The 12,083-nt window shown below is 45.7% G+C and overlaps 1 protein-coding gene across 2 annotated transcripts in view; it reads right to left on the bottom strand.

Moving 5' to 3' along the window:
* LOC136843650 (uncharacterized) overlaps positions 1–11,546 on the bottom strand; it is an 84,449-nt gene extending 72,903 nt beyond the window's left edge. Inside the window, exons 1-3 of one of the 2 annotated variants that reach the window (XM_067112194.1) lie at positions 11,444–11,536; positions 7,630–7,799; positions 7,295–7,387 (exon numbers count right to left, since the gene is read on the bottom strand). In XM_067112194.1, the coding sequence (XP_066968295.1) occupies positions 7,295–7,387; positions 7,630–7,776 (240 nt within the window). In that variant the 5' untranslated portion in view covers positions 7,777–7,799; positions 11,444–11,536. Of the gene's footprint in view, positions 1–7,294; positions 7,388–7,629; positions 7,800–11,443 lie in introns of both variants that reach the window. The other variant, XM_067112193.1, reaches the window with a different exon arrangement.
* Positions 11,547–12,083: the final 537 nt, after the last annotated feature.

A 12,083-nucleotide genomic window follows, 5' to 3' on the forward strand; every position in this document is an offset into this window, starting at 1 on the left:
TCAAACTAAGGTCTCTTTAAACAAAAATGTCAGAAGACATCAGTTCATGCAAAGTAGGAAGAGGAAGTATTTGACGTCGAAAATGACATAATGGCAGGATACAAGCATTGGGTTTGTCTTACAGTCAGTGGTTCATTTCTCCTTGCAAGAGGAATGAGTGGGGTTCAAAGACTATCAACCTGAACGGAAGAATAGAACAGGGAGCTCCGTTGTAAAATAGACAAAACAGATCCAGCTTGTAATGGTTCGTTCCCCTGCCCGTCAAAGGAAGCAAGGATGGAGGAAGGAAAAGGCCATGATAATTGGCTCCACATTCATTCCAGATATCAGAAGACACTACAGAAAGAGATTTGGCATGAAACCTGTTCTGATTAGAGGAAAGCTGGGAGGGTAACAAAGAAAATTGCAGGTACCACAGGACCCAAGGAGTTAATAGGACTTGTGTGCAAATCCCAGTAGAGGGAGGTGAGAGTTAGTCTGCTGGGACCAAACCGCCCTTCAGCACCTGTGATACCGAATAATCTTCCGGAATTTGCAGGGATCAAAGGACAAATCTTGTGGACCTCGTGAAGACTCTCAGTTAGGTGACAAGGGATGTCGTCTTCTCCTGCAGCAGATTATAGTCTCTTATATCATCTCAAGATGAAGAAAGAGATGGTTTTCTTGGACAAACTTCTTTCTTGGTTGAAGCTAAAGTAAAAAGAACTGCAAAGCTCGAGACAAAACAAGTGTAGTCCTGATCAGGTAAATGCCACAGCACTTAACAGGACACAGTAGCATCTCAAGATGGTTCATTAACTGACAAAGTCCTCTAGGAGGATATGTGAAACAAGAACCGTTGCCAGGGTTTTGAATTCTGAAATGACTGAATGGGAAAAATCTACATGCAATGGCAAAGTCCCCATCCCCTGAGTGTTTAACATCAAAGGGAACCGTTAGATGTCAACTCTCTTCGCCAATGCCAGGGCTAGCAGAATTTAAAACGGTCTTGATGGTCAGATCCCTGTCTGAAAAACTCTTTATGGGCTCACAGTGCACAAGTCAGGCTCCTCAGGATGTGAGTCACATGGTGGAGGAACTTCAAGGCCCCTGGTAAGCATTAGAACCTAATATATTCTCATCAGTAAAAGATATCTCGAAAAGTAGGAGGAGACATCTACTCCTTTCAGCCTTAAGACTGAAGGCTGAGTAAAAAAACAATAGAAATTCAAGTAGCTGAAATGAAAGTAAAAGTTTTTTACATCGAAGGAAGACAATAGTAAAGCGACCTGCTGAAAAGATGCTCTTAATCGGCAGTATATAAATTCTATACCACCAACCACGAAGCCGGACCATTCCCTGGTATAGAGCTTAGGACAAAGGAGTTAACAGAATATAGATCCTGCCATCTCTGTTGAATTGCGCGACAAAAGCCTCTTACTCATGCCAAGATGGTGGATAACCTCCAGCCGTGAATTAAGGGAATGCTTTGCCAGGTGGAACCGCTCTCAAGAGGTTGACGAAAGCTGATTGGGCCAGGGAGAAAAACTCGGCGCCTTCAGAGAGAAGAGATATAAGGTTAGCCTGAAGGGGCCATTTAGGTTGGGAAGCCAGAATCATTCTGAGATTCAGGGAATCATTGAAGATGATCACACGGTCAATGGGGTTACAGATATGGTGGGACAGATGGTACATCGAGTTGTCCCCGGATGCTGGAAATCAGATCCTCCAGCAGTACCCATGGGTCCACAGAATTGAAGACCTGGAGCTTTCTGTTGTGCGGGAGGCGGAATAGATCGATGGCTGATTTGATATATTTCAAACAGCCTTTCCGGAATCTCTTGCTGGAGGGAAAATTAGGTCCCATTTACCAACTGGTTCTAAAACAGCTGAGTTTGACTGCAATAAATTCCTCTTGCCTGGAATGCACCTGGCTGACAGCTCTACCGGTGGGTCGTAAACACTCGTGCACCTGCATCGTCAATTGATGAAGCTGGATAAGGACACCAAGCCCCTGCTTGTTGATGTATGCCACTACCGTGGTATTGTCGCTCATCAGTACCACGGGTGTCCCATCACTCGATCCTGGAACTCTTGGAGGGCCAGAAAGGCTGCCTGAAGTTCTAGGATATTTGATGAAGGTGCTTGTCGTGTTAGTGCCACACTCCTGAAGTCAGTCAACTCCTCCAGGTGTCGCCCCCATTTTTGTCAATCGTCCGAGAACAGAAGCATTCGGAGGAGTATGCAGGGATACAACTATCAAGAGGTTCCTGTTGTCTGTCCACCAGCTTTAAGGTCCTCCTCACCTCCTCAGGAAAGAGGGATGAGGAAGGACTGGGGTATCAGGACTGGGACCAATACTCTTTAGTCTCCATTGAAAAAGACTGCAGGTGAAGACGCCCACAGTACTAGCTTCTCCAAAGACGACAGGTAGATATGACAACTTACCATTGCCGGGCTGGCTGCTCCTGTCGTGACACAGGAACAGTTGTGCTGCCTGCCTGAACTTGCTGAACACGAGTGGTCGAGGGAAAGACATTTCGCTGCCACCGTGTCTATCAGCATGCCCAGGTACTATCCTCTGCTTGGGTATTAAGATCTGACTTCTCGAGATTTACCACGCGATCCTTAGATCGGCAAAACTCGAGGCCGATCCTGTCCTGCCAACTGCGGCGAGCCCGCCGGGGACTAGCCAGTCGTCGAGATACCTCGGTAGACGTATCTCATGCGAGTGGGCCCAAGCTGACACAAAAGAGAAAACTCTCGTGAACACCTGGAGAGCGGTCGAGAGCCCGAAACAAAGTGCCCTGAACTGGAAGACCGTTTCCCCGAGGACAAAGCAGAGGTACTTGCGAGAGGATGGATGAATGGGTATTTGAAAATACGCATCCTTCAGGTCCACCATAAGTAAGAAGTCGTTCTCCCTGATGGAGGCCAGCACGGATTGCGCTGTTTCCATCGTGAACCTAGTCTGGCAAACGAAACGGTTTAGGGGAGAGAGGTCTATGACCGGTCTTCATCGCCCTGAGGCTTCCTCCACGAGAAAGACACGGCTGTAAAAGCCTGGGGACTGGTCCGACACGACTTCTACAGCACCCTTGCTCAGCATGGCTTGCACTTCTTGCTGCAGTGCGGTGTCCTTCGATGATCCTGGAGCGTAGGTTTGGAGATGGACCGGAGAGCAGGTGAGGGGAGGCCAAGACTCGAAGGGTAGTAGATATCCCTCCCGAAGGACATCCACTATCCAGGTCTCGGCTCCGTGTCGCTGCCATGTTGCCCAATGGCTCGACAGGCACCCCCACCAGGAGTTTTTGTTAAACGCCGCTAGCGTTTCCCCTTCTTCTTCTTCCTTTGCCCCCTTTACCGGCTTGGAAAGTGGGCTGAGACAGGAGGGCCTCCCCCTTCTCGAACCTGGCCGCAGTGGGATGAATGCCAGAGGTCTTGGCCCACTGAAAAGAGACAAACCGGTCGCTGTCATCAGCCTGGCATTTGTCCACGGCGTCCACCAGCTCTCTAGGAAAGAGAGGAGGAACCCAACAATGGGTCCATTCAGGGCGATTGCTGATTCAGGACCCTACAGACCTGGAGAAGCGAGAAGCAGGTCTCTTTGCTTCAGGGACCAGGTTGCCCACAGGTTTGCAGTCTGGTGGGTGAGGTGAAATAGCCCTACCCCAGACTGGCACAGTCTCCCAAAGGCACAGTCCTCCCCAGGTACGATAGCGCGGGGAAGAAGCTACCCTCGATACTGTGAAGGACCACAGATTGAGCCAGGAGACTGCCAAAAGGCCACCATGGCGGTGGCTTCCCAGGGTTGCAGCTTCTTGCTGGGAGAGGAGATACTCTCACCAGTAAGTTGTTGCAACATCAGTTGAGATCGGCGATTCAGGTCCGGGTCAACCTGCTTGGTCAGCAACGCCCCTCCAGCTGCAGAATAGGAGTGCTTCTGGTGAGGCAGAGGCGGGGGTGGGAGGGGGAAGAAGCTTGTCCGAGCAGCTCAAACAAAGTGAGCTGTCTTGCCCAGACACAAGACTGTTCACTTGGCCAAGGACCCCCTCGGCAAGTGTGAACCATGGTAGCCCCACCGAAGCCTTGGGTTCCTTCTTAGGTCCCCAAAAGGATTTGAGGCGCGACAGACGATTCACAGAAGAAGCCATGGTCCCTTCCCCGAGGTCATTGTGCTGATGAATCAGCGTGATAACCTCTGCTAAAGTCCTCTGTATCTCAGGAGTGTCCGCATCCTGGGGCAGAAGACCCTCGAGTCCTTCCAGGGTGCGTTCCTCCCAATCTACTCTCCCTACAGGAGGGAGAACCTCGGCAGACCCCCTTGATCCTTCCTGGACCACGTGGGCGTAAGACCTGGTCGAGCCAAGGACCAAGCCAGGTTCGTACGCCCACGAGGTAGAACTCTGGGGAGAAAACTCGCCAGAGTTCTTCCTGTCCGACTTGCGCCCCCTGGAAGAAGCCGAAGGGGTGGTGGGGACAGGCGAGGAGGATCGGGCGCTCCCACTGGCTTTGATGGCAGAACCAACAGAGGCAGTGGGCCGGGTGCGGTCACCAACCCGCGGTGGTGACGGCAGCCCGGGTTGAGGAGACTGCTTTCGCCTAGGAGAAGCAATCTCCGAGGGGAGAAGCGGAGCATTTCGCGCTAGCCAACCCACGCTCGACTCCCTGAGCCAGGCTGGGCGCGGATGTGGCCAGGGGACTGGGAGGTCGAGGCGCAGCTGGCTGGGCGTGAGCTTGTGCTAATCTCTGGATGCGCCCAGTCTTCTTCGAGGCCATAGCCTCTCAGGAAGACAGGCAGGGACCTCTTCTCCACCTCTGGCGTTTCGGCCCCAAGCACTATCCGAGACCCTGGCTTGGCACTCAGGAGTGCCAGCAGGAAGAAAGCCAGGAGCACCTGCATGCCCGGGCTCTTTCTCTCGCCCACACCCTGTCGTCGGCCAGAAAGTTTCTCCGGTATCAGACAAGGGTTTCTCCTTGGGGACCTGGGTACTCGGAACAACTCCAAGCAGGTATCTGGGACTCGCTGGCCTTGAAGCAAGGAGTTTTCTTCAGCAGGGAGAGGGCTGCAGACCTTGGTCTGACCCTTGGCTCCCAAGACTGACCCAGAGGCCAGGGCAGCGGTTCCTGATCTGAGGAAGGAGAGCCGGCCGCCCTTGTAGAAGCCTCGGTGCGAGGCTTCTTAGGAAGGGAGAGGCAGGCTTCTTCTTCTTCGGTGAGGCCCAGAAGGAGAAGCAGAAGAGGCAGCAGACGAAGATAAGAGGACAGGAGAAGGCGATGATGAAGGCAGAGAAGATGACAACACCTTCCTAGACCTCTTCTCTTCTTCACCATCTGCCTCAGAATCGCTGTTAGACACCCAAACCAGGCGGGCGCAGTCGAAGACTCAGGAACGGCAGGAGGGGCTGCAGCAGAAGGCACATACCAGGAAGAGACCGTGGAGCTCGGGCCAGCACTTACCTGGGTGGGAGCAACCGCGTGTCGGCCAGGAACAAAAGTGGGCGGGGCCGGGAACACAGGCGCCGCCCCTCCTGCGTGGGTAGTCATGCCAGGCCACGCCAGAGTCGATGGAATGGGGAAAGTAACAGACGAAGGGCCGGGCTGGATCATGAAGCGAGGAACTGCAGTCGTAGACGAGCCAGGGTCAGCAACGGGGGCAGAGACAGTCACATATGGGAAGGGTGACGTCACCATGTAGGCGGGGCCTGCTCACGTGAACGGGGCCAGGAAGCCAGGAGGCAGCGGTACTGCATGTTGCACGGCAGGGGAAGCCAAGACCTGGGTATCCAGGTGTGAAGCTACCGATACCGGGAGCTGTGCGAACCTGGACATGGTGACGGATGTTGTAGTGGCTGTCGTTGCCAAGTGAGTGGTCACTGGAGTGGTGGAGAGATGAGGTACCAGTCCCTCCAGTGATGTGCCAGGTAGGCCCAGGTGTAGTCAGGTTGAAGCCGAGTCTGTAGCCTGGCTATCCAGCCCGAGACCTGAAGCAAAAGTCAGGTTAGTTCGGGAAGCCTCTACCCGCTCCGGAGGATAAAACTCCCCTCCAGAACGGGAAGAGACCTCTGAGAGGATGTCCCGGTCCAACTCTCCCCTGCGCCCTTCCACAAGCGATGAAACAAAAGAGGAAGGGGAGGGGGAGTTCTCACCCGAGGGAGAGGGAGCAAGAAGGGGAAGCTCGCTGGGAGGAAGCAACCCGACACGTTCGCCCAGTAGTCGTCGGGGGCATGTTTCCCTCGGACGACTCCTTGGTAGGCTTATGACCGTAACGTCTCCTCCCCTCAAACTTCATCCATTGCTCGGGGGACCAAGAGCAACACTCACTACAGGGAGCATCGTGCGAACACACATGCCCCCTGCAAGAAGGGCAGAGGGCGTGTGGGTCCGTGTCGACGCTAGATCGAAAAGAGTTACATTTCTTCCCTCCCACCCCGTGACATACACGCTGGGGATAGGAAGGCTTAGTTGGTTTGTCCATGATTCAAGATAAACAAAAAAAGTAAGATTTCCACCAGAATTGATGAAAAGAGCAGTCGGGCAGAGCGACGAAGAACGCCATCGCTACTCGGCCGAAAGCAGAATGGAATGTTTACACCGGGCAGAGCGGGCCTCCTCCCAGACAATGGTCTTTGCCTAACCACCTAGTTCGAAAGTTCAACAGCCGTTTCCAGCTCCACTAAAAGTAATTCCTAATGTAAAGGTCTGGCGGTTTGTATATAATGTCGGAACAACTGGACTTTGAAGCACTGGGAGGGTAGTAAAAAAAAGGATAAATAGGAACAGCCTCAAAGGACCAGCCAGAGGTTGCTAAATTATTGGTAAATAATAATATCCCATCTTTAATAAAACACAGCAGAAACTTATATGTGCTTGTGCTAGTCTATACATCAGACACAGGAACTGACAAAGAAAATGGAGATTCTAATCTGGCAAATTTTATGGTGAGTGTGCAGTGGGAAGATCATATTACAAATGAGGAAGCAAGAGAGTGGTGTACAGTATTATCAAAAATGGAAAACAGACTGAGATCTCAAACACTAAGATGGTCTGGATATATAATGACATGGGATCAAAAACAGTTAATCAAAAAAGTAATACATATAGGAATAGCAACATGAGGACATATTAGAAGACTCAAGAAAGTAGAAGACCTTGACCTCACTGAAATTCTGACAGAAAGTGTGCATGACATAACCATGAGAACTCATTTCATGTCTGACCTCATAAAGGATGATGGTCATCATCACCATCATCTTGGCTTTTGGCATGAATTAAAAGGCAAAGCTATGAACTTTAATCAAAAGGAACAACTTACCCTCAGTGTTGGGACGGTCTTGACGCCACTTACAGGTACACTTGATATTCGTTCTAGTTTCCTTTTTTCTCCTATGGGTGGAGCCGGTGGTGGCTATTAATGTATGATACAAAAGCAAATGAGAATTAATGCAAAATACTCCATAATGTCTACTATACCTACAGCAAATTCTGAAACTGGGGCTGATATTGCAATACTACTTTGTATTAAGTACCCACTTGCTATTTATTTAAAGTATTTTTCATGTTGAGAGTATGTATATAAAAAACAAACAAAAAGGACCTCCTTTTAGTGGGTTAAGTTATCATGGTCAAGTCATCATGCTCAAAACTCACTGCTGGAGGAAAAGCTGGAGGAGGGCTGATGGGAAATGTTGTCTCATCACTTGCCGGATTAATGAAGAGCGATGACTCATCATCATTCGTATTTGTCGGAGAAAGTGTGAGGGTTTGCAACTCACTGTCCTCTATCTTTTTAGACATCACTGCACTGCTTCATTTACTACCTGAAAAATCATAAGGAATAATATTGCATTGTAATAAAAGAACAGATGAAGCTGTATTATTCAGTTTTTCTCTCTGTATGGCTGTTTTTCTCCATCACTATAAATTATATTAATACATGTATCATACAATAAACAGTATCATGTAAATGTTTAAGATTCATCTAAAGAATTTCTGAAGAACAAAATTTACCTTAGGCTACAACTGAAACCATGGTATCAAGAAATGTGAGAATAAATATATTGTACCTAACTCTAAAAGCAATATCACATCAGTGTTTCACAAAATTTAACCGACAGTTTTGTTTATGCCCTATCACTGACACTAGCCTGGAATGATGCTTGCATTAAAGAGCAATTGCTATTCAATAGTTTATATATGTGCAAGTAGCACATATATATCATGAGCGAGCACACTAAGGAACCAATTCATTAATTTGGCAGACTGAAACTGTCATGTCTGAAAGCTTTTAAATACTGCACAACTATGCAATTCTCAAAATTTAGTACCAATTTGCTTATATTTTATATATAGTGAACAGTACAAACTAGAAAGAAGGGGACCCAGCCTCCAACTGGTAGCTGAACCTAAGGCACAATAAATAATGACTGTTGATGAAACATCGCAGTCAGAGGTAATCAGATCACCAGACAGCAAAAGAAGTTAGGAAAACTGTTATTCAGTTAATGATAATTCATTTCTGTCCACATGATAATTGTGAATAACTGTATACAAACAGGTAATTTCATAACAGAAAAACAAGGTTCCCACCATTACAAAACAAAGGCTAAATTATTATGCTTGGGCCTCAGTATATAAAAACTTAGAAATGCACCAATGAACAGCCCATGAAAAAGATGAACATGCACCTATGAATGATTTTTTTAAGTAAAATGACTTAAGATTAGCAAGAGATATTGCTGCTACAACTGCCTGGGCCCCTCTGAAGGCATCACAGCAATCCCAAGTCCTTGGATGAGCCACATTTGCCTGATCAACCAATGAATCAGACTAAACAGAATCAAGGCTTAGATGGTATAGACTCATACTGCTACTGCATCTGTCAGCATTTCCAAGTGCTTCTGCAGCTGCTTGGAATGGAGATCCAACTTTTCACATTTTGCCATAATGCGAAGATCATAGTAAAGTAAAATTAGATGGTCTTGCTCCTGAAGCAACTGGATCTCCGAGGATGCCAAGACATGTAAGTATAAATGGTCTTGGGCTGAAATCATGGTAAACCTTTCATGAATACAGGGGATGCTCCTGACAGTCTGCAGCACAAAGCCTCTAACTTGCAAACATTCCTGTTGTAGACAAAGATGAGGTACAGTACTTCCTGATGTCCAAATATTTGGTGGAAATTCATGACCTTCAGGTTAACAGAAAGCCTGCTGTCACTCTAATGGAAGCCATCATGCAACATGGGATTTCTATCATGAACCAAGTCTGATAAACAGACTCGTTCAGTGGTAGGGTCTTAATAATTAAGTCTCCAGCCCCTGTTGTCTGCTTCACCAGGAGGAGACAAATATAAGAGCCTGGAGAATGATTGCCACGAATTCCACTGCACTGCCCTCACCTTTGCCAAGAGGGCCAGAGCTAAGAGTGACTCTGAGGGGTAACTTGGAAATGTGGTTGATGAAGGAGTTGGAGGTGGGTGACAATCCATCAAGGGTAGTATGTACCTATCCAGAAGGACAGCTTTGCCCCTTGATACTAATGTGTCACCCAGTGGCATGACAGATATTTTCCCTAAGCCTTGCGTCCCCATTATAGTTAAATAAAGAATGGAAAAGAAAACACATAAACAAAGGGTTTCCAACAATATTAATTGTTAAAAAAAAGCATAAAACACAAGAAAAATATATGGCCAGATATCAATGTAGCCTTGTACCATAAACTTACTACACCGTATCACTGTCGTTATTATTACAGTGGCATGTATCTAAATAAGTTTCTCCACAGATTTTACAACACTGTTCTGTTAAGGAAAAAGCTTTAGAAATTTTCAATAACAATCATATAACCATAGTTTATATTGTGATTATTTTTGCCTTGTTTATATTGAGATCCCATTTTCACTGATTGCTCTTCTTCCCATCAGTACCAATTGCTCTTCTCATCTCAGTACCAATTGCTCTTCTCATCTCAGTACCAATTGCTCTTCTCATCTAAGTTAAACTGAAGACTTCTACCATGGCCTGGTTCACGTCAGTCAGCAATCAGAATATTTATTGCCATTTGTTTTTGTTTTGTTTAAGCTTATGTCTTTTCCTTTTATGGTATTTACCATCTTTTGCTTATAATTTAACATTCATTCCCAAGGAGCTGGTACTAAACAAAGTGCCCATTTTGCACTAAACCACAGGGGGGCAGTAGTAATCTTCAGTTTTACCCCTTCTGTTCCAACTGGTGCAGTTAATGACATCACTGCACAGTTTTGCACGTGTCATATTGCTCTGTTCTCCCTGGGCCCCACCTAACCTAACCTGGGCCACTGCAAATGAATACTACTTTACTGTCTATTGTTTTTTTTCCTAGGGTCCTGTTCAACCAAAGGCACTCTGTGAGACATGCAAACTCAATTCATAAAGACATAAAAAAAGCAGACCCATTCTGAGATTTTTTCTTCTATTATACAACAAGTTCCATATTGATGGTCAAACCTACACTGTCATGGCACTCAGAAAAAATAACTCTCATTTTTTCTTGAACAACTCAATAATAATAAAATCGCAACCTAACCAACCATAATTAACTTAGCCCAACCAAGGGCACCAGATCCTTTACCTAGTGCATGATATTAGTTCGAAATCATTCCATAAATTTACCTTAATCTGAATGAGAACTATCAACGGGATTAACATCCTTGTATTTCACTCGTTCTGTGTTTTCCCTCCATACAAAAACCCCACTTTCCCACAGTGGTCCCCTGAATTGTGGGATATATGGATGGAGTCAGGTATCTATAAAAGTACCCATTTGCTAACGAAATGAATATGTCAGAAACGTTCAAAGCACACATTGAAACACATGAAAGTAGTATTTCATAGTAGACTACAATATGTGATAATGGTTTACAATAAAACAATACAAGTTAATAACTGGGCTCCAGGGGGTGCAGTTAGCCCAAAACATTGCCCTTGATATTGTAGCATAAGATATCCTAAGCTAAGCTAGCGTGCGATTAAACTTCAGTTAAACAAGGCTAAGCTAGCGTGCGATTAAACTTCAGTTAAACAGTCTCTGTTTACACTAGGTCGTCGAGCAATTCCCTCTTGATGCAATTTTGGCTCACTCTTTCTATATACGATAGTGAAATTCGTTTTAGTTCATAAGAACAACAGAGAAGAATAGTTCATAAGAACAATAGAGAAGAGAAGTTCATAGAACAGAGAAGAATAGTTCATAAGAACAATAGCGAAGAGTAGTTCATAAGAACGACAGAGAAGAATTATTAAAGGCGTAAAATGGCCAAGTCAAAAGTCAATAACTTTTGCCTTACTCGACCCACCTCGAAAAATCGCCTAAGAGTCTAAGCACAATCTAACTTAAAACAATGAATACGATTAACACAAATATTTGCATGGAAATTAAAAGAATACCCTTTTTTATAACGAAAAGGAAGCGCACTCCAAGTTACCTAAATAATTATTTACTGTACCTCGAAGAGTTTCACCAACGGTAGGGAATCACTGATCAGCTGAGATCTTGTCTGTCTTTACCATAACATTCTGCTAAGGAAAGGGCGTGTTCAGTATATTTTATTTTCAATTTTAAACCCGTCAACATATATGCATAAATAATAAATATTGGTTTTCAAGCATTAATTTTATAAAAAGTTATTTTAATTGATTTCGTTAATAACTTAGGCTACTGGGCAAAGGCGTCTTATCCTATTTACAAAATTGCAATTAATAACTATATAGAACAGTACCGAAGATTAGTCGGGGATGACTATGGAATTCATCAATTAGAGTAGTAATTATTTAAGGTCTCTCATATTATACCACTGCACTCATGGCACGGAATATTCTTTAGAGATTGATATAGTAACTGTTGTTTTTGTTTTATTAGATAAATGAATAAAGAACGTGAACTCTCAATTTAAAGGGATTTGATATATTGCCAGTACGTGACTGACCAAGAATTTGTGATCACTGCACTGGCACTCAAAGTACGTAAAGACCATTAAAATTTCATAAAACCTCTCGCTAATAGATCATTTTACCACTCTATGATTCATGTGTGCCAGTCTAATGAAAAAATACTGAATCACTTGT

Source organism: Macrobrachium rosenbergii, chromosome 12 (assembly GCF_040412425.1).
Source record: "Macrobrachium rosenbergii isolate ZJJX-2024 chromosome 12, ASM4041242v1, whole genome shotgun sequence".
NCBI classification, from domain to species: Eukaryota; Metazoa; Arthropoda; class Malacostraca; order Decapoda; family Palaemonidae; genus Macrobrachium; species Macrobrachium rosenbergii.